The sequence below is a fragment of the Orycteropus afer genome, unplaced genomic scaffold (genome assembly GCF_000298275.1).
Source record: "Orycteropus afer afer isolate SDZICR_OR568_19922 unplaced genomic scaffold, OryAfe1.0 scaffold00099, whole genome shotgun sequence".
In the NCBI taxonomy this organism is placed as follows: Eukaryota; Metazoa; Chordata; class Mammalia; order Tubulidentata; family Orycteropodidae; genus Orycteropus; species Orycteropus afer.
The window spans coordinates 5,373,623-5,396,634 of record NW_006921686.1 but is presented as its reverse complement, the minus strand read 5'-3'; the positions used below and the strand labels follow the sequence as shown (position 1 = coordinate 5,396,634).

Genomic DNA, 23,012 nt, shown 5'->3' with positions numbered 1-23,012 from the left:
AATTCCAGCTTCCCGTCTCCCATTCAAACAGCCGGGTGCGTGCACAGAGGGCGCCTGGCACGGCCCCACCCCTCTGCAGCCCAGAATTTGAAGCTACACTGGTCCCTCTTCCCACCTGGGCATCCACGGGCAGCATCAGGGCCCTAGGCCTGCCCATGCCTCCCCGTTCCACCCAAATGCCAGCCCATGTGCAAAGTGCAGCTGTAGTAGCCCTGCCCTCCTAGGACCAGATCCTGCAGCTTCCAACTGGGGCATCCAGGCCTAGACTCAGCAGCCACTGAGTAGGGGTCACCTACCCAGGCTCCCTCCTGTTGCTGGGACATGCACACACACGCAAACACACACACAAACACGCAAACACACACACACACAGAATGTGGCTTGAGCGCCTAGGCCCTCCACCAGCCTGGGGGGTTTTGTACAGTCCCTAAAGAGAGTTTGCACTCCCACTCTGAGCCTTGATCGAGCTTGGACAGGTGTCCACAAGCCTCCAGTTGGGTTCTGGGGTCATTGCATGGCTGCCCGTCTCTCACCAAAAGCAAAAAATCAAACTCACTGTCATCAAGTCAATTCCAACACCAATTAACAACCAATAACAACCCCTCCTTGGGTTTCTGAGGAGGTTTCTCTATGGAAGTAGATTGCCCAGTCTGCCTTTCGGGGAGTAGTGGGTGGGGTCCACAGTTGCCTTTTCCCATCAGTCACTCCCCATGCATTGGTATCCCTGGCCTCGGCCTCCAGGTGCGGCTCCTGGTTTGAACTGCCAGCCTTCTCATTAGCAGTCAAATGCTTAGGCACTATGCCATCAGAGCTCCCAGCTGGCATCCGATCACCAGCTGTTTGGACAGAATGCAGGATGTTGCTGTCATGATTGAGGCAGGTGTTCGTGGACCTTTGGTCAGGGCCCAAGGAGGGGTCTCTATGTGTCGAATGGACCTCGATGGCAGTGAGCTTGGTTTTTTGGTTTGGGAAAGAAGACTGGGCAATCTACTTCCGTAAAGATTTACCGCCTCGGAAACCCGAAGGCAGTAGCTGCGCTGGAACCGACTTGATGGCAGCCAGTGAGTGAGTTATAGCGCTAGGAGTTCTGCTGGCACAGTGCTTAAGCGCTTGGCTGCTAACCAAAAGGCCAAGGGTTCAAACCCACTAGCCACTCCCCAGGAGCAAAGACCTAGCAATCCGCTCCTGTAAAGATTACAGCCTACAAAACCCTATGGGACAGTTCAACTCTGTCATATGAGATCACTGAATCTGAATCGACTTGACAGGACCTAACAACAAGGGGAGTATGGAGTCCCGGGGTGGCTGAAATGGTTAAGCAAGGGACCCAGAGGCGCCTCAGCAGGTCTGGGGATCTGCACGCATGGGGGCGCCATGAGTCAGGACCCACTCCACGGCAACCACCACCGGTGCCGCTCGGTGCGTTTTCTTCCACCCACCTGGACAACATCAGGCCCCAGATAGGAGCACTGATTGGCCAAACACCCGCGCATGCGCGCCAAGCACAGCCCCCAGGCTCTGCAGCCGCATCAATCAATCTTCGACCGCAGACCGCAACTAAGGCGCCTCCAGCACAGGTCCCAAATCACCCACCTACACTCGCTTCCAGCTTCCCGCCTACACCCTGCGCATGCGCGCACTGGACACCCGGCGCTGCCCCGCCCCTCACAAACCTGGGCGTCCTTGGGCCCACGGCCCAGGTCTGGCTTGTCCCCGCCTCAGTACCAGGCACGGCTCAACGGCAGAGCGAACCCGGGTTAAGAAGCCCCCCTCCCGGATTCCGCAGCACTACCGGCTCGGGGTAAGGTAGTAGAGCCCCCTCCCCTAGTCGGCATACACAAGGCTTCTCGGAGTTAGGCTCCTTAGGGCTGAGATGCTGAGCGACAACAACCGTCTGCAAACGGGACGATGGCTGCACTGCTGGCTAACCCGGAAGTGCGTTTGGGTTCGGCAAGCCAGAACTGCAATTCCCAGAAGGCTCTGCGGCGCGCCGGGCCGTTGGGCTGCTTTCCAGAGCCTCCTGGGAGCTGGATGTGGTGACTCGGTGAGAACAGCAGGAGGCGTCCGGGTTTTGGTCCCGCCTGGGGGCTGCGACTGTGTGTGTCCGAGCCTCTGCCCAGCGCTGAGACCGGGAACCGTACCCGGAAGCCGAGGCCAGGGATACCGATGCATGGGAAAAGGCAACTCTGGACCCCACTTGACTCCCAGGGACCACCTAGAAAACGGAATCCTGGTAGAAAGGGCGGATCGCCTGTCAGACGCACTCTCTCCCTTGATCTTAGTGCCCGATCTTTGCGACATCTCCGTTTTACAGTCGGCAGAGCTCCTAGCAAAGCGCTTCAAGAATGTTTTTGTACAAATTGAAAACAGATTTTTCTATCCCCCCCAAAAAAAGAATGTTTTTGTACAATAATGGGAGAAAAACACTAAGAATCCTTTCGTTTTTTTTTTTAAATTGAGTTCTTTCTCTACTTATTAAGCCTTAAGGATCTGCCCCCAAACACACAAACCAAAACCAAATCAGTTACAGTCAAAGCCGGTTTCATTTCTGACAGCCTCCTTGTCAGAGTAGAACTGTACTTGCAATGGCTGATTTTTCGGTAGTAGATAACCAAGCCTTCCGAGGTACCTCTGGGTGGACCCACCACCATTAGCCAAGTGCTTAACCATCTGGACCACCAGAGATTCTGCCCCACCCTCCACACACACACACTCCTCCTCCTTGCCTTCACTCCTGCCCCCTTTCCTGGCCCAGCTGTGCCACACTGGCCACTGCCCCCTTCTCCAACACACCATGGAAGTCTCCCCACTCAGGGCCTTTGCATGTGCTGTCCCCTCTTCCTGGCAACTTTTCCTCTCTAGTTGTTCCGTGCATGCCACCACCTCATCAGCCTTCCCAGACCACCCGTTGTAAACTTGGAAACAAGCCCTTCCCTCTCCATGCATTCCACCCTCCATCTTCATTTTTCTCTATAGAACTTTTTATCATTGTGCTATCAGGTGGCGTCAAGTTGATGTCAACTCATAGAAACCCTATGTGATAAGGTAGAACAGCCCCATAAGGCTTGGCTGTAGTCACAGAGGCAGATTGCCAAGTCTTTTTCCACAGAGCCACTGGGTGGGTTCGAACCACCACCCTTTCAGTTACCAGCTGAGAGCTTAACTGTTGCACCATCAGGACTCTTTATCATCTAACGTATTATTATTTTAGGTATTGCTTTGCTCTGTTGCCAACCTGTTTTCACTACAATACCAGGTCTGTAAGGGAAAGGGTTTCTGTCTGTTTTGATCACTGTTCTATCTTCAGCATGTAAAAAAGATATGAGGTACATAATAAACCAAACCCACTGCCGTCCAGTAGTAGTTAAAACACTTGACTACTAACCCACCAGCTCCTCCTCAGAAGGAAGATTGGGCAATCTACTTCCGTAGTGATACTGCCTCAGAAACCCAAGGAGGGGTTGCTGTGCATCGGAGATAACTCAACAGCACATAACAACAACACAACATCGTTAATATCACATGCAAGTAAAATCTTACTGAAGATAATTCAAAAACGGTTGCAGCAGAATATTGACAGAGAGCTTCCAGAAATGCAAGCTGGATTCAGAAGAGGACATGCAACGAGGGATATCACTGCTGATGTCACATGGACCCTGGCTCAGAGCAAAGAATACCAGAAAGATATTTACTTGTACTTGTGTTTTATTGACTATGCAGAAGCATTCGATTGTGTGGATCATAACAAATTATGGATAACATTGAGAAGAATGGGAATTCCAGAACATTTCATTGTGCTCATGAGGAACCTGTACATAGACCAGGAGGCTGTCGTTTGAACAGAACAAGGGGATACTGTGTGGTTCAAAATCAAGAAGGGAATGCATCAAGGTGGTATTCTTTCCCCATACTTACTCAATTTGTATGCTGAGCAAATAATCCAAAAAGCTAGATTATATGAAGAAGAATGTGGCATCAGGATTGGAGGAAGGCTTATTAACAACTGTGATATGCAGATGACACAATTTTGCTTGCTGAAAGTGAGGATGACTTGAAGCACTTACTGATGAAGATTAAAGACTACAGTCTGCAGTATTGATTATACCTCAATATGAAGAAAACAAAAATCCTCACAACTGGGCCCATAAGCAACTTCACGGTGGATGGAGAAAAGATGGAAGTTGTCGAGGATTTCCTATTGCTTGGTTCTACAATCAACACCAATGGAAGCAGCAGTCAAAACATCAGACGACGTATTGCATTGGGCAAATCTGCTGCAAAAGGCCTCTTTCAAGTGCTGATGAGCAAAGATGTCTCCTTGAAGACTAAGGTGCACCTAACCCAAGCCATGGTATTTTCAATCGCCTCTTATGCATGTGAGACCTGGATAATGAATAAGGAAGACCAAAGAAAAGTTGATGCTTTTGAGTTGGAGAAGAATGCTAAGAGTACAATGGACTGCTAAAAGGACTAACGAATCTGTCCTGGAAGAAGTGCAGCCAGAATGCTCCTTGGAAGTGTGAATGGCCAGACTTTGTCTCACCTGCTTTGGTCTTGTTTTCAGAAGGAACCATTCCCTGGAGAAGGATGTCATGCTTGGTAAAGTGGAGGGTCAGCGAAAAAGGGGAAGGCCCTCAATGAGATGGATTGACATAGTGGCTGCAATGATGGGCTCAGGTATAGCAAGGATCGTAAGACTGGCACAAGACCGGGCAGTGTTTAGTTCTGCTCTGCGTAGGGTCACTATGAGTCGGAGATGACTCAATGGCACCTAACAATAACAATAGCAAATCTTTACAAGTAGATTGCCTCATCTTCCTCATGGAGCAGCTGATGGGTTTGAACTGCCAACCTTCCGGTTAGCAGTCAAATGCCTTAGGCACCACACCACCAGAGCACCTATGGAACAGAATGGAGAATCCCAAATAAATCCATCCATCCATCCATAGGCACTTGATTTTCAACCAGGGGTCAAAGTCTATTCAATTGGAAAGAAACAGTCTCTTTAACAAGTGGAGCTGGCAAAACTGGGTATCTCCTTCCAGAAAAATGAAATGGGATCCACACTTCATGCCATACACAAAAACTATGTCAAAATAGAGCAAAGATCTAAAGATTAAAGCAAAAACTAAAAAGTTTCTGGAAGATTGTATGTAGAGAAAACACGATGGGGCCTAATTTTCATTCCAAACCAAAAAACCAAACTCAACTGCGGCCGGGCTGGCCCCGACTCCCAGCGACCCCTCCTTGGGGTCCAGGGCGGTGTCACCGCGGAAGTGGACTGCCCAACCTTCCCTCTGAGGAGTGGCTGGTGGGTGTGAACCGCCAGCCTTCTGGTTAGCAGTCAAATGCCTTGGGCACTACGCCACCAAGTAGATTGTCAAAAACAACAACAAATACATAAACAGTGTTTGAGGTAACGGGGCCATTCTCCTCCTACCCCTGTTCAACTGGCATGTCTATCTGCGTATCCACTCACAGATGATTGTTACCACTGTGGTCCCAGGATTGTGTGGGAATTGGTATTTATCTCTGTTACCTTTAACTCTTGGACTCCTCCCACCATCTTCCTTTCCTTCATCATTTTGTACTGACCGTCCCCCGACTGTATATTGCCTTCCCCTTCACCCAAGTTAATACGTGTCCACCCTCTAGTGCGTGGTTTACTCTCCCCTCCCACCCCTGGTAACCATCAAAGCATATCTGGGCCACTAGAAAAGGGATGATCCTACCTACCTCCAAGGTTGCTATAACGATTAGACAGTCGTCAAAAGGCGAACACCTGGCAGACAGTAGGTGTTCAAAAAACACCAGCTATTCATTTGAGTAATACCACTATTAATTTGAAGAGGAGAGAATGGCCCTAGAGGGTCAGAAAACCCCCTTGGGTTTCCAAGTCAGTAAATCATTACAGAAGTAGATTGCCCCAACATATTTCCAAGGAGCAGCTGGTGGCTTTGAACCGACAACCTCTGGTTAACGCTCAAATCCCTTAGGCACTGAGCCATTAGAGCTCCTTACAGGGTTAGAAGGGAGACAGAAGGGAGCTTTTCCTTTGATCAAATGCAGGATATAGTACGACCAGGGCCCTGAGGAAGGGCTCCCCAATGTGCCACCAGGGCTTCCTGGGTACCAAACCAAAACTTAACCAAACCTACTGCCATCGAGTCAGTTCTGACTCATAGTGACCTCCATTGAGTTTTGAACGGGGTAAATCTTTAGGGAAGATGGCCCCAGCTTCCTTCTGCAGAGCAGCTGGTGGGTTTAAACTGCCAACCTTCTGGTTAGCAGTGAAATGCCTCAGGCACTGTGCCACGAGAGCTCCTTTGCTGGCTACCAGTAAATTTCATTGTTGTCGTTAGTGGCCTTGGAAGAGGTCCTCGATTCATGGCGACGCACTGAACGCTGGAACAAATGACCACCCAGACCTGCGCCATCCCCATCACTGGCTGCGGGACCAGCCCCGTGTGATCCCTAGGATTTTCGCCGGCTGATTTCTGGAAGTAGATGGTCAGACTGTTACTAGTCCATCTTGGTCTGGAAGCTCTGCCGCAAACTGTTCATCAACGTGGCAACGCCCCAGCCTCCGCCGACAGAGGGCGCTGGCTGCGCACGAGATGCCCCGGCCGGGACTCCAACGCCGGTCTCCCTTTTGAACCTTAGAACGCCACCACTGAACCACCGCTGCCTGGTAACTGTCCCAAAGAGCAGTATTTTCGTCCTTACCACCATCCACCCGGCACCTGTCATGTGCCAGGCATTGTGCGGGGCACCTCCTGTCCGTGGTGCGGTCTGACCCTGGGACAGGCACTATTACTGATTTCCCCGTTTGACAAAGGAGAAAAACCGAGGCTCAGAGCTGACAGTCACAGGGTCTGGGGCAGAGCCAGGAGGCAGCACGAGGCCGGGCATCCTCTTACCCCACTGATGACCTTTGGCCATTCCCGGCCCTGATAAAAAGATTATATAATAATAATAAAACCTCATTGCTATGGAGTCGAATCCGACTCAAAGGGAGATCTCCTTGGGTTTCCGAGGAGGTATCACTACGGAAGTAGATCGCCCCACCTTCTTGCAAGGAGTGGCTTGTGGGCTTGAACCACCCACCAGCCTTCTGGTTAGTAGTCAAATTCCTTAGACATTATGCTACCAGAGCTCCGTGTGACTAATGGGTGGCAATTCTGCCCTAACCCTCATCTTCATCATTCTCCCGACCTGCAGGGAAAGGGCAAACAAAACCCCAGGGGCCTGGAGGAGACGCCCCCTCCAAGGTCTGGAGCCCAGAAGTGGGCAGGGCAGGGGCGGAGTCAGCGCCCCTACGATACTGTGCGTGCTTTACGAACCCTAGCTGGGCCGGGAGACACGTCACCTCCGAGGCGCCGGAACCGAGGTGTGAGCTGTACTCCGGGCTTGGGCTCCAGCCACAGCCCGGCCTGGAAGAGGCTGCTTCTCCCAGGTGCGTGAAACTTTCCCACGGGTTGGGGGCAGGAAGTGGGGACGCCCCTAAGGAGAGTCCCTAGCCAAGTCAAAGCCACCCCCACTCAGAGCCCCGGCGCTGGTCAGTTTGAAAGTCCTTGTGCCACAACCACCCGAAGCCCCAGAGCGGCTGGTGGGTTCGAACTGCCAACCTTAACCACTGTGCCAGCAGGGCGCGCGCTTTAGTTAACGATAATGTCTCAGTATTGTTTCATCAGTTGTGAAATATGTGTCACTCTAATGCAGGATTCTAATAAAGGAAGCTGCAGGAGGGAGAGGGATATATGGGAATTTTCAGTACGTTCTGTGCAATTTTTCTATAAACCTAAAACCGTTCTAAGAAGAAAAGTGTGTTACTAAGAAAATATCAAGGTGGAATCTCAGAAAGACGTGCCAGCGATCCGCATTGAGTCCCGGTGCGCTTTGCGGGTGCGTGAAACGGTGACTGCACATTTCCTTCTGTGAGGGTGGAGAAAGGAAACCCCTGAACAAGTCCGTGGGGAGAACCCTTTATTCCTGTCATTTTGTGGCTTCCATCATTGCATCGAGGACACCTGGTGGCACAATGGTTTAGTTCTCAGGTATAAGCATACCTCCAAAATATTGTGTGTTTGCTTCCAGACAACCACAATCAAGTGAATATCACAACTCGTCATGGCACACGGATTTGGGGAGCTCTGGTGGCGTAGTTCCTAAGGCATTTAACTGGCAACCAGAAGGCTGGTGGTTCAAACCCACCAGCTACTCCTCAGAAGGACAATGAGGCAATCTACTTCTGGAGTGGTACTGCCAGGGAAACCCAAGGAGGGGTCGCTATGAGTCAGGGCCGACTTAACGGCACATAACAACAACAACGGAGCATGTGAAAGTTATGTTGACACTACACTGTAGTGTATTAAGTATGCAGTAAACAAACAAAAAAAAACCAAAAAACTCACTGCTATAGCATCGATTCTGACTCATAGTGAGCCCCATTGGGTTTCCAAGGCCGTAAATCTTTCTGGAAGCAGAATGCCTCATCTTTCTTCCAAAGAACATCTGGTGGGTTCAGACTTCCAACTTTTTGTTTAACATCCAAATACCTTAACCGCTACACCACCAAGCTCCTTCAAGTTAAAACTGCTGCGAGAATGACCAAACTCTGACGCAGAGACATGAAGTGAGTACATGCTGTTGGAAAAATGGCACTGACAGGCCTGCTGGACGCAGGGTTGCCACAAACTTTCAATCTATAAAAAACGCAGTATCTGTGTGTTGAAGTGCAATAAAGTGAGGTATGCCTGTACTAACTGAAAGGTCAGACTCACCTGGTGGCTCCCTGGGAGAAAGACATGACAGTCTGTTCCCATAAAGATCACACCCTAGAAAACCGTATGTGGCAGTTCCACTCGGTCACGTGGAGGCACTGTGAGTTGAATAATGACCCGATGGCACCTAACAACATCACCCCATCAATTCAATTGAAGTCCTTGCCCAAACGTTGCAGTACTTATTACCAAGTACACGTGGGGACAGGAAGGGTTTCCAAAGAGGGGATTCCTGCGAGGAAACTTGAATCATGGGTAGAGAAAAAGTACAGGGAACTGTATTTGGGAGGGGGCACAGCATGGACAGAGGCCTGGAGGCCAGAGCAACCATAACAAGTTCAGTCGGACAGATGTACACGATGATGGGACATGTACACGGTGATGGGAAAGACGTACACGATGATGGTGAGAGGAGCAGGAGACAACAGCAGGAATGCCTGGTTAAGGAGTCGGCACTGTGTCCTGAGGGCACTGGGGAGCCATGGAAGGTTTGTGAGCAGGGGAGTAACACACTCCCTTCAGAAAAGTCACACCAGCGGCTGATTCAGAGATTAAATCAATGCGGCTAGGAGGCAGGCGATAAGCTCCCCACCAAGCTCTATGGTGGGGCACCTATCTCCTTATGACCTCAAACTCAAGCTTCCTGTGCCTTGCTTTTCCTACCCATAAAACGGAAGTATCGCCAGCCACAGAGTTGTTGACTGAGAGCAGTGAGGTAATGGCCGGGAGGACTTGGCGACGTCCTGGCACTGAGCAGCTGGGCCCCTAGAGCCACCTTCTGAGGCCTCTTGTGCTGGCTTCCAGAGCCCAGCAAGGGTGTCTGTGATAATGACTGGTAACCCCCAGTCATTGTTTATCCTGGACAGAGTGCATGTCTCAAATTTATTCTGTACTTAGTTCATCACTCTGGAAGTGGAGGGTTGTGATCATTAAAATGTAACCACTTACTATACTGCTTTCCCAAGATGTCTGTAAGACACGTGGCTTACAGTACACCCAGTACTGCCATTGTGAGGCGGGCTTGCTATAATGATGATTATAATGTCAGTCATTTACTCAGCAGGCACCTGTGCCTAGCACAGTTCTAACTAAGCCTTTTACAAGCATTACACGTTTCTTTTGAGTCCATTCCAACTCACAGCACCCCTAGAGGACAGAGTGGAACTGTACCACAGGGTTTCCAAGGCTGTCAATCTTTATGTAATCGAAGTCCAAACCCAACCCACTGCCTTGGGGTTGCTTTTCACTCACAGCGCCCCTAGAAGACAGAGTGGATCTGTACCACAGGGTTTCCAAGGCTGTCAGTCTTTATGGAAGCAAAGCCAAAACCAAACCTACCACCATGGAGTCGATTCTGACTCACAGCGCCCCAGAGGACAGAGTAGAACCGGTTTCCAAGGCTGTATATGTATATTTTTTTTGCCTTCCCCTTCACCCAGGTTAATCTGTGTCTACCCTCTAGTTAGGGGTTTACCTTCCCTTCCCCACCCACTCCTGCTAACCATCAAAGAATATTCCTTTTATTTGCAAAAGCCTTTTCTTCACTCTTTACAATAGTGGTTTGATACACTATTTGTCCTTCTGTGATTGACTTCATTCAGCATCACGTCTTGGTTCATCCATGTTATGAGATGTTTCACGGATTCATCGTTGTTGTTTAACAGTGCGTAGTATTCCGTTGTTTGTTGATCTGTTCCTCTGTTGATGGGCATTTAGGTTGTTTCCCTTTTTCTACTGTTGTGAATAGTGCTGTGATGAACACGGATGTGCATGAATCTGTTTGTGTCCTGGCTCTTACTCCTCTTGGATAGATAACCTAGTAGATTGCTGGATCATATGTATTTCCATTTCCAGCTGTTTAAGGAAGCGGCACACCATTTTCCACAGTCGTTGCACCATTTTACAGTCCCACCAGCAGGGCTTAAGGGCTCCAGTCTCTCCATGCCCTCATCAGCATTTGTTTTGTTTTTTGAACTTTGTGATTAGTGCTGGGGTGAGATGATACCTCATTGCTGTTTTGATTTGCATCGGTTTTTGGTTAATGGCTAATGATCACAAACATCTTCGTGTGTTTGTTAGCTGTCTGAATGTCGTCTTTGATGAAATGCCTGTTAATGTGCTCTGTGCATTTTTTTAATTTGTTTTTTTTGTAGTTAAAGTGTTGGAAGTTTTCTGTAATTTTAGAAATTAGCCCCTTGCCCGATAGTTTGTTGCGAAAACTTTTTTCCCAGTGTGTGGGTTCTCTTTTTACCGTTTAGTGAAATCTTTTGATGTGCATATATGTCTAATTTAGGAGGTCCCAGTCATCTATTATGTCTTCTGGTGTTTGTGCGTTTTTAGTTACAGTAGTGTATTTATGCCCTGAATTAGAGCCCCTAAATTTGTCCCTTTTTTTTTCTTTCTTTTTTTTTTTGATGGTTGCTTTGGTTACTTTGTGACGCTCTAACAGAAAATACCACAAATGGGTGATTGTAAACAAACAGGGATTTATTTTCTTACTGATTAGGAGGCTAAAAGTCTGGGTTCAAAGTGCCAGCTCTAGGGGCTGGGTGAAAGCCCCTCAACCTCGAACTTCAGCTCTGCCTCTGGCTCTTGGTCCACTGGAGCTGGGGGCATCTCTTCACTCAGGCAGCCGCTGGCTGCCCGAGGTTGACAGGTACAACGGCACAGTCCCAAGATTATCACGCGACACGGCAGCCCACTAGTTCAAGTCCAGGGATAATCCTGAGATCGGCAGGGCATGGCCGGCTGCTGAATGAAGACTCCGCTACATGCAAGGTCCAAAGGTGCCAAAAGCCCTTGGGAAGTGCCGCCAATTATCAGGTTGCTGCCGAATCTTTAAGTTTGAAAGACTTTTCCGGATTACTCTTTGCAGGAATTGTACCAGCAATGTGTGAGAGTTCCTGTTGCCTTCAGTCTCACCTACGGAAGTCATCAGACTTTTGGGTCTCTATCAATGTAATAGGAGCTCTGGTAGCATAGTGCCTAAGGCACTTGACTGCTAACCAGAAGGCTGGGGGTTCAAACCCACCAGCCACTCCTTGGAAGGAAGATGGGCAATCTACTTCTGTAGTGATACTGCCTCGGAAACCCAAGGAGGGGTGGCTGCCTAACTTGACAGCACATAACAACAACAACAGCAACAACAATCTAATAGGTAGAAAATGTTATCTTGGTTTGTTTTAATTTGCATTTCTCTTACTGTGGATGAAACTGAGCATTTTTGTGTCTGTCAAGAGCTGCATGAAGGATATGGGAGTAGCATCTTCTGACCTCCTCTAACTTCACAAGGGGGAAGGAGGAGCCAGAATGACATCCAGAGGCTGATTCCTATGAGGTGGAGGTCAGACGTGGTGCCACCCTCCAACCTCACCGATTCTGATACCAACTGCCCCTCTCATGGCACTCTCTGTTTCTCTGATGGGTTCAGTAATTCGTTGTAAGAGCCACACAGAACTCACAGACAATACTCACGATCATGGGGTTTGTTAGAGAAACAACAGGTTGCAGTTAAGGTTCAGGAATGCTCAGGATGCAATTCTTCCAGCAGGACAACTTCCTCTCAGTCGTGCGGCACACTTCTCTCTGACCTTGGCGTCTGACCTCTGACCTCCGACCTCCTCAGGCCAGTGTTACAAAGGTCTGTTAGCCTTGTCAAGTAGGTGCCAGCAAGCTGGGGGACTAGTCAGCCTCACTCCCCTCCCGCCCTCTGGCCAGCACTCCTATTGGCCAAAGCTACCCTTCCATCTCTGGCCAGCACTCCCATTGGCCAAACCCACCCTTCCATCTCTGGCCAGCACTCCCATTGGCCAAGCCCACCCTTCCATCTCTGGCCAGCACTCCCATTGGCCAAAGCCAAGCCAGAACCAAGAGGCAAGGGACTCCACCAGTGCCACCTAGAGTAGCCAGCCTTGGGGGACGGCGACCGGGTGAAGAAGAGTGAGAGCAGATCTCCATGACATCTATCGTTGTTCCCTGCCATCCAGTCAACTCCGACTCATGACAGCCTGGTCCTGCGTCATCCTCAGTCACTGATGTGTTTGAGTCCATCGTTCTGGTCGCCGTGGCAATCCATCTCACCAAGCGTCTCCCTTGCCCTCATTATCTCATGTCATGTCAAAATATACGTGTGTGTGTGTGTGTGTGTGAGAGAGAGAGAGAGAGAGAAATCCTAACCTCTGTGCCTGCGCTTAAGATGCTCTGGTGGAATGATGGATAAGGCATCTGGCTGCTAATCAGAAGGTCAGAAGTTCAAACCCACCAGCTGCTGCACAGAAAGAAGATGGGGTGAGCTACTTCTGTAAAGATTTACAGCCTCAGAAACCCAGCGGGGGTTACTATGAGTCGGAATTGACTGGATGGCAGTGAAGTTTTTGTTTGTGTGTGTGATTTGGGTGAAAGTTTACAGAGCAAATTCACTTTCCATACAGCAGTTCACACACATGTTGTCTCATGACATTGACTACAATTTACCCCAATGCAGCAGCACCCCTCCCACTTCCTCCCGATAGTCACCTCTTCCCTGTGTCCATCCCTCCATGCACCCCTGCCCCCTGAGCTCTCTCTGTGCGTAAACAGCCCTTCTTTCTCCCTTGATTGATCTCTCCAAGGAGTGTATCTACCTCAGGTAAATGTTCAGCTCATAAGCCTGTCTTTTGTTTGGCTGAAAGCCACAGGTGTGGGTTCAATTCCAGACCTGAAGGGCGGCTAGGGACCATCATGTTAGTGGTTCCACCAGGCTCTATCAGACCAGCAAACCTTGTCCCCCCCCCTTTTTTTTTTTACTCCCCAAATGATTTTGAGTTTTGTTCCACATTGTTCTCCCTCTGTCTCCAGGATCTCCTCCATAGATCCCCCTCTGAGTGGTTGACAATGGTAGCCAGGCATCATATAGTTCTTCTGGTCTCATAGTTGTATAGGCTGAAGATCACATGGTGTATCGCTCACAAGGACTAATTGTTTCCATGAATCTTTGGTTTTCTTCGTTCTTCTTTGCTCTGGATGAGGAGAGACCCATCGTTGCATCTAGATGGCTGCTTGCAAGCTTTTAAGATCCCAGTTGCTACTCACCAAAGTAGGAGGTGGAACAATGTTTTGTGTAGTATGTTATGCCAATTGAGCTTGATGTCCCCTGCGACTATGGTCCCAGGCCCACAGGTCCAACTACTCACTCCGTCTGGTTGCTGGCTGTGACCAAAAAGTGACTATAAACTTGTCCCTTGTCAGCTCTACTGGGAATTCATACAGAACATACAAATACACTTGTAGAACCATTGTCTGCCAACCCTATACATGGTCTTCAGTACACTCCCTGCTGCATAGACATACCTAATAGTTCAGCCTGCCCACCCATCTATCCATCCCTATACCCGTGTTTGCCTTCACTGACAACGCAGTACTGTATGTACGAAAGGGTTCATCTTTGTTGTCTGCACCTCCCATTACCTCTCTATGCCTTCCTCTTCCTCAATGTCACCATGTTGATCACTCACATTTGGTACATTGCCCTTCTCTTCACCAAAATCCATACTTATCTCTACCCATCTAACAGTGTTCCTTCCCCTCCCCTACCCCTCCCCGGTAACCAACAAAGAAAATTTCCTTCCATATTTCCTTCTTTGACATTTACAATAACGGACTAATACAATATTTGTCCTGTGATTGACTTATTTCACTCAGCATAATGTCCTCCAAGTTCATCCATGTTACGCGGTGTTTTACAGATTCTACATTTTTCTTTAGCATTGCGTAATATTTCATTGTGTGTATGTACCATAGTTTGGTATGCATTCCACAGTTGATGGACACCTAGGTTGTTTCCATCTTTTGGCTATTGTAAATAGTGCTGTGATGAACATGGATGTGCCTATGTCTGTTCTTGTCATGGCTCTCACTTCTTTAGGATGTATATATAGCATGGAATGGCAGGATCAAATGGTATTTCTATTTCCAACTTTTTAGGGAATTGCCATACTCCTTTCCACAGTGGTTGTATCATTTTACCGTCCCACCAGCAGTGTATGAGAGTCCCAATCTCTCTGCATCCTCGCTAGCATTTGTTATTTCCTGTCTTCTTGAACTTTGCTGCTAGTGCTGGGGCAAGATGGTATCTCATTGTTGTTTTGATTTGCATCTCTCTAATGGCTAATGATTGTGAGCATTTCTTCGTATGTTTGTTGGCTGCCTGAATATCCTCCTTGGTGAAGTGTCTATTTATGTTTTCTGCCCATCTTTTAATTGGATTATTTATCTTTTTATTACTGAGGTGTTGGAGTTTTCTATAAATTTTAGAGATAAGTCTTTTGTTAGATATGTCATTGCCGAATATTCTTTCCCAATCTGTAGATTCTCTTTTGACTCTTTTGGAGAAGTCTTTGTCTGTGTTTTCCTTGATCTGTCTCTCAGTCCTTTGAAGATACCTAAATAGAATTCTTTTGAATTCCTTATCAGGGAGTTCTAATGCTGTTTCTTCCTCAGGGATGTGTTCTGGGTCTGTATCTTGCTCCCTTGTTTCTACCACTTATTTTGCTTCTTTGTGTGGACTGTGATGGTCTGTTGTCTCCGAGACATTGTGATGTTGTTGTATTTAGATCTCTGTTAACTGTTTGTGAAGAGCACAAGAAAGAAAGGGTGAGTCAGGCTCTTCTTGGTGGTGGTTTATCGTAGGCCTGTTGGCAGAGAAGGAGGTGGTGACTCTCAGTAAGTGAAGCTGCAGGAGGTGTGGGTGTAGTTGTGTCGTATGGGGACTGTTGCTGTCTCCCACTCAGTTAGACAAAAATAACAATTGAATAACCATCAAAAAAGTAAAAACAAATGGACAAAAAACACACTGTGTAATCATACAGGAACAGTAACCAAAAAAGAGTAAAGGGAAAAAAACAAAACAAAAAACACCACAATATCTGGGGACAGGGTAATGAGAGGAAAAAGTAGAGGAGAATAATGAAGAAAAGAATGGGAGAAACGCAAAAAGAAAAACAAGGAACAGGGTTACCCACAAGAAAGAAAGGGAAAAAAATGAAACCAGGAACAAGGAAAAGAAAAAAAGCTGTAAACTAGAACCTGGGAAGGGAAGAATAAAGAATGATTATAAAAAGGATAAAAGTAATAAATAGTAGTGGTTTAAAAACAGAAAAACAAACTAAAGAAAAGAAAGAAAAAATCTGGACATGGCAGGGCAGGACACCCAGGCTCTGTGGGAGCACACAGACTGGGATGGAATTCCTGCCGGTCCAGAAAGTTCATGGGAATGAGGGATGGCTGCACCTCCATTCACCAAGAGGGTGTGGGGTATAAGAGTAACAAGGGGAATGTTGCACCTTTCTAGTAGTCCGTGCGTCCGGGATGTCTTTGCGGTTCCCAGCCTGTTCTTAAGTCCCTGGAACCTGGGAGAATGCTGTCACTTTAAATATCCAAAATGGTCAAGCCTCTTGTAAACATTCAAAATGGCTGCATCCTCCAGACAGGCAAAAGTCCACAGCTCAGCCTGCCTTCCTCTTCATTGCTTCCCCTTTTATTCCCTAGCCACCAGGGTAGTCCTCTGTGCAGTCCCTGGCTAGCAGGACCAATTTTTAGGTTAATTTTTAGATCCTGCCAGTATCTGGCATATCCAAATTGTCTGTGCCGTCAGGATTGCTGCCAGACCGCAGTGCCATATGTCTCCTTTTTTGGCATTTTCATGCAAATTCTTCTGCTGATTAGAGTTTAGTCCACTTCTATATCTTTCCCTTCAAAGGATTATCTTCTGTATCTGTGTTAATTGGTTCCCCTTCTCTTTGTTGAGGAGGGTCTGTGCAGTCTTTCTGCCTATTCTGTCATCTTACCAGGTGCCTCAGGAATCCATTTTTAAATAGTGTGGTAGCCACAGGTATTTTAAAAAAACCCAAAACATTGCCTTCCAATCAATCCCAACTCATAGTGACTCTGTAGGGGTGAGTAGAACTGTCTCATAGGGTTTCCAAGGCCATACATAAATCTTCATAGAAGCAGACTGCCACGTCTTTCTCCTTTGGAGTAGCTGGTGGGCTTTCGGGCAACAGCCAAGCACTCAACCCCTGCACCACCAGGCTTCCCTACCCCCCAGTACAGGGGCTCGGATTCCAACAGACATTTAGGCTGTGTCTCGGGGAGCTGCTTCCCCCCCTCCCTGGCCAGGCTCCAGGTTTGGTCTTCAGGTGATTCACTGCGAGGAAAATATAAAATCGTGTAGCCCCTGGGGACCCTGACATTTCATTAAGAATGGCATTGCCTCCAAGATCCCCTTTGCTCCTCCATCAACTAGTCAGGAAATGTTTACTGAACATCTGTTCTGTACCCAGGCCCCTAGGTGGTGCAATTTGCCCTTGGCTGCTCACTGAAAGGCTGGCGGTTGGAATCCACTCAGTAGCACTGCAGAAGAAAGGCCTGCCAGTCTACTTCCGGAAGGTCACGGCCATCGAAAACCCAATGGAGCAATTCTACCCTGAAACACATGGGGTCGCCGTGAGTCGAAATCGCCTCAACAGCAATGGGTTGGGTTGTTGGTTACTGTGTGCCCAGCTCAGGCTGGCTTGTATTAGGGACACCGAGCCTGCCCTCTTCTTAGGGCTCAGCCCAGTGGGGGATAGACCCGTCTCCAGGTGGTGACAACCCAGGATTGGGATGGGGGAACCTGAGGGTCTGCAGGAGTCGAGGGGGGTGCCTGACCCAGCCTGGGATCAGGGAGGGCTCCCTGGAAGAGGAGGTGTCTGAGCTGGCACTGGGAGACATGGGAATTTTATCCAGACCAAGGGGGAGAGAAATGGCATAGAGGCCATTCCTGGGAGGGATGCAGCTTGGCCCAAGGCCTGGAGGTTGGAGAGGGAGGTGAGCTGGGAAGGAGTGGGGTGTATTGTGGCCGGATGGCACAGGGGCGGCGTGGGCAGAGACGAAGCTGGGCAGCTGGGCACGATGCTGGGGAGCCACTGCAGGTTCTGAACAGGGAGGTCAGGGCCAGTTTTGTACTTTAGAAAGCCCTTCCTGGCTCCCTATGGGAAGAGGGAGGTGGGGTGAGACTGGGGCAGGAAACCAGGGAAGAGGCGGGGAGGGGGCCAGGGGACAGAATGAAGAGCCATTCAGCAGGTGGGGTGGCAGGGAGTTGGGGTGTGGAGACAGCGTGACTCCTCTAGTCTCCTCTCCCCTTGGTCCCCAGAAGCCAACAAAGACCCCGTCAAACCGGACCCCTTACTCTCCCTGTCAGGGGCATCCATGATAGGCCTCCTCCTGGCCACATTTCTGGGGCCCGTGGCACTGGTGGGTTTGGTGGCATGCTCACCGTTATCCGGAGTCAAACATACCTCCTGTCCCTCACCCCACCTGGCTGACGTCCACTCAGCCCCATCCCCACAAGAGGTACCTTCTGTCCATCACCCCATTTGGCTGATGTCCCTGGCCCCATAAGAGGTACTGCCTGTCCCTCACCCTGTTTACCAGCCAACATCCACTCAGCCCCAGCCCCACGAGAGGTACCACCTGGCCCTCACCCCATCCAGCCGATGTCCACTCACCCCCAGCCCCATGAGAGGTACTTCCTGTCCGTCACTCCGTCTACCAGCCAATGTCCACTCAGCCCTGGGGAGGCACAGAGCTCCCTCCCAAGAGAGTCAGAGGCCAAACCAGCAGCCCCACCCCAACAGGCTTTTGGCCCATTCAAAGGATAACACAGCCCGCTGATGTGCACAGGTGCATGGAGGGCTCAGAGCAGGGGAGGGTCGTGGAGGGCTCAGAGCAGGGAGGGACATGGAGGGCTCAGAGCAGGGGAGGGACGGGAGCCAAGCTCTGTGTGGTACTTTGTTGCTTGTTGCTGTCGTTAGTGGCCATTGGCCCTACTCGCAGTGACCCCAGACACAACATAACAAAACGCGGCCTGCTGCTGGCCCAGCCCCTGGTGGGCTGTGGGTTGGATCATTGCAATCCGTAGAGTTTTCATTGCCTGGTTTGCAGAAGCAGGTCACCAGGCCTTTCTTCCTGGCGGGTCTTGGTCTAGAAGCTCTGCTGAAACCTGTTTGGCATCAGGGTAACACCTAAGCCTTCCCTGACTGCTGGGTGGAGGCTGCATCTAAGGTGCATTGGCTGGGACTTGAACCCAGGGCCCCTCACGGAAGGGGTGAATTCTACCATTGACTCTGCAGTGCCTCCAGCTGTCATTATAGTGCTGTTAACATCTTACCGCTTACTGAGCTCCTGCTACGTGCTTTCTGAATATTACCCTATGACATCCCCACCAGAGTTCTGGGGAGTAGGGATGAAGATCTCATTTTTGTCCAAGAGGAGACTAAGCTTCAGAGAGAAGAGACTTGCCCCAGGCCCCAGAGCTGGAGAGAAGAGATTCGAACTCAGAGCCCTGCCTGATTCCTAGTTCCCATTCCTACCAACACTGATTTCGTTTTCCCACCATTAACAATACAGTGGTTAATATGTTAATATAACCCTATTCAATGTACTGAAGAAGAGAAATCTTCACATGGGTTGAAATGGTTTGGAGAGACTTGATGGACCAGCTGGGAGGGACAAGGGCCGAGCCTACCAGTCCATGAGCCCTTGTGGGACTGCCTTAGTTACCTGCTGCTGCTCTAACAGAAATGCCATGAGTGGTGGCCTTGACGAACAGATTCTCTCACAGTTTAGGAGGTTAAAAGTCTGAATTCAGGGTGTGGGCTCTAGGGCTTTCTCTGTCAGCTCTGGGGGTAGGTCCTGTCTCCTTTCAACATCTGTGGACCCAGTGTTCCTTAGAGAGCTCCGTGTGCCTTGACGTCAATCTTCCCCTGGATCTAGGAGGTTCTCAGCACAGGGACCCTGGGTCCAAAGGCTGGGCTCCACTCCCGCCTCTTTCTTGGTGGTGGTAGGACTCTCCCTCTCCACTTGTTTAATCCCTTTTATATCTCAAAAGAGATTGGTCCAAAATATAACCTAATCCTGTGGATTGCATCCTGATTCGTTAACATAACTGCCTCTAACCCTGTCTCGTTGACATAATAGAGGTGAGGCTCTACAACACTTGGGATAATTACATCAGACCACACCATGAAGGATAATTACATAATACTGAGAATCATAGTCCAGCCAAGTTGACACATATATTTGGGGGACACAGTTCATTCCATAGCAGGGACCTTCTGGGTTTGAGGAGGTGGTATAGTGGTTAAGGCATTTGGCTGCTAACTAAAAGGTCAGTGGTTCGAACCCACCAGCTGCTCTGCAGAAGAAAGATGAGGCAGTCTGCTTCTGTAAAGATTTACAGCCTTAGAAACCCAGTAAGGGTTGCTATGAGTCAGAATTGGCTCGATGGCACTAAGTTTGATTTTTGGGGTTTTTTGTTTTTGTGTGTCTTTTGGTAGCACAGGAAGACTGGTGGACATACAGGTATCAGAAATGAATCATTACTGAAGTTATTAATTTACCACCCATTCATTCAACATAACCTTCCCCCAGTGCCTGGGGTGTGTGTGGCCTGATGCTGGCTGGTGTTGGGAACACAGCAGTGACCACGGCAGAATAGCCCCACCCTCCTGGAGCTCACAGTCCCGTGGGAGAGACAGACCTGTCCCCAGAGAGTGGCGACCCACAGTGATCAGGGCTGGGTATTTAGCCTGGAATCTAGGAGGGCTTCCTGAAGGAGGTGTGAGCAGTACAGGATAACACATTAAGATCATTAACAAAAGCATACAGGTCTCTGGAGGGTGATATTAGCCAAATATAGTGCTAAAAGGTCTTCATTGCATCATTTCTGTTTATTCCCCAAACCCTGGAAAGTGGATGCTATTCTTAGCTTCGTTTTATAGATGACGAAACTCAACGGTCACCTCCTAACTGTAAGTTACATAGCCCTGGGCCCTGTCATCATGAAACTTACAGCCCAGATAGTGACAAAGCACGCTGGGCTGGGACGGGGAAGCCCAGAGGGAAGCCCAGAGGAAGCTGGCTCCTGCAGCTCCAAGCCTGGCTGGGTCTCAGTGGCGACCAGAGGAAGACGTGACTCAGCCTGAGCATTCAGAAGGGCTTTCTGCAGAAGGCAGCTCAGCTGTAACTTGAAGTATATGTTGTTGTTGGGTGCTGTCAAGTCGATTCTGACTCACAGCGACCCCACGGGACAGAGTAGAACTGCCCCATAGGGTTTTCTTGGCTATAATTTTTATGGAAGCAGATCACCAGGTCTTTCTGTGGCTGAGCTGTAGGGTGGGTCCAACTGCCAGCCTTTTAGTTAGGAGCTGAGCACTTAATCATGGTGCCACTAGAGCTCCTGGAAGTATAAGTAGCCAAGTGAAGAAAAGAGGGAAAATGTTCTAAGCACAGAACCCAAAAAACAAACCTGTTGCTGTTAAGTCAATTCTGGCTCATGATGACCCCATGCGTTGTAGAGTGGAACTGCCCCCCAGGGTTTCCAAGGCTGTCAATCTTTACAGAAGCAAAGCCCAAACCAAACCCACTGCCATGGAGTTGATTCGGACTCACAGCGCCCCTAGAGGACAGAGTGGAACTGCACCGCAGGGTTTCCAAGGCTGTCAGTCTTTACAGGACCAAAGCCCAAACCAAACCCACTGCCGTGGAGACTCACAGGGCCCCTAGAGCACAGAGTGGAACTGCACCACAGGGTTTCCAAGGCTGTAAATCTTCACAGAAGCAGGCTGCCACATCTTTCTCCCACAGAGTGGCTGGTGGGTTTGAACTGCTGGCCTTTCAGTTAGCAGCCAAGAGCTTAATCACTGAGCCACCTGGGCTCCTTTCATTGCAGGCAGAGGGGATTGCAAATGTAAAAGCTGAGGGTGACTGACCTGCAGACCTGGTTCTTTTAGAGAAATTGCAAGTGTCTCAGTGTGGCTGGTGTGTGGAGGGGCGAGGGGAAGAGATGATGTCAGAGCTGGTGTCTGGCCAGATCACGCAGAGTGAGTAAGCCAGGCTCAAGGACGTTCTTGTGCAGGCAACGGGAACATTGCGGAGAGGGTCTCTGATGAGTCATCAGTGGGCTGAAGGGGAGTGTTGAGGGCGGGTTTCATCTCCTGCCCTGGCTTGGCGGGGACTGTGGGATCCGGACAGAGCAAGATGGGGGGATGGCCATTGTGAGCCACTGCCACACCCTGAGGAGCCCCTGGGTGGTGCAGGTAACATGCCTGGCTGCTAACTGAAAGGTTGGAGGTTGGAGCCCACCTGCAGATGCCTTGGAAGAAAGGCCTGGCTGTCTACTTCCAAAGGGTGACACCTTGAAGACCCCATGGAGGGAAGCTCTACTCTGGTCATTTCTAATTGCTCATTTATTTTGCCATTTTGTTCTTGTATTGTCTTCAGAAATTGTTCTAGAGTTTGGGGTGTTCTCCTCAATTTTGTCAGTATTTTCTTTGATCCATCTCTCAATCTGTTGAATGTACCTAAATATAATAATTTTGAATTCCTCATCAGGGAGTTCCAATGCTGCTTCTTCCTCAGGGGTGTGTTCTGGGTCTGTATCCTGGTCCTTTGTTTCTACTGCTTTATCTTGCTTCTTTGCGTGGACTGTGATGTGCTGTTGTCTCCAAAACGTTGTGACATTTTTGTGTTTAATTGGTGATAGTATGTCGGAGTGATTCATCTAAGATTTCAGTTTTCTTTGTTTTGTTTGGATGTATCTGAGTAAGCAGGGTACGGTGCTCCTCTGTTTGCTAGTCGGCAGCACTTACACACTCACCACCTGTCTCCTTTCCAGTCGTCCGCCTCCTGTATGTCTGTCCTGTCTTTGGCAAGTGGAGGCTATTCTTAGGTCCCTGGACTCTGAGTGAGGATGCTGTCACTTTAAATATCCAAAATGGCTGCCACTTGTAAACATTCAGAATGGGTGTGCCCTCCAGACAGCCGAAAGTCTACAGCTCAGTTTGTCTCCTTCTTTGCTGTTTCTCTTTTTAGTCATCAGCCACCGGCACAGTCGTCCGTACAGGCTTTGCTGAGCAGGGCCGATTTTTAAGTTAATTCTCAGGTCCTAACACCACTTGGAAATACTCAGACTGTCCGTGCCGTCAGGATAGCTGACAGTCCGCTGTTCTGTTTGTCTCCTTACTCACTGTTTCATTCAGGTTCTTCTACTTGTTGATGTTTAATCCACTTCTGTATCCTTCCTTTCAAAGCTCAGGGCTCCAGGATCACCTTCCGTATCTGTGTCAGTTGGTTTCTCTTTTCTTTGTTGAAGAGGGTCTGTGTAGCTAGCCTGCCTATTCCATCATCTTTCTGGAAGTTTCTGGAGTTCTA

The 23,012-nt window shown here is 49.1% G+C and overlaps 1 protein-coding gene across 1 annotated transcript in view; it reads left to right on the top strand.

Moving 5' to 3' along the window:
• The first annotated feature begins 1,374 nt into the window (after nt 1–1,374).
• Nucleotides 1,375–23,012, top strand: part of LOC103198881 (60S ribosomal protein L23a-like) — a 26,488-nt gene continuing 4,850 nt past the window's right edge. Inside the window, exons 1-2 of the mRNA XM_007943089.1 lie at nt 1,375–1,419; nt 1,610–1,801. Coding sequence (XP_007941280.1) covers nt 1,375–1,419; nt 1,610–1,801 — 237 coding nt within the window. The remainder of the gene's footprint in view (nt 1,420–1,609; nt 1,802–23,012) is intronic.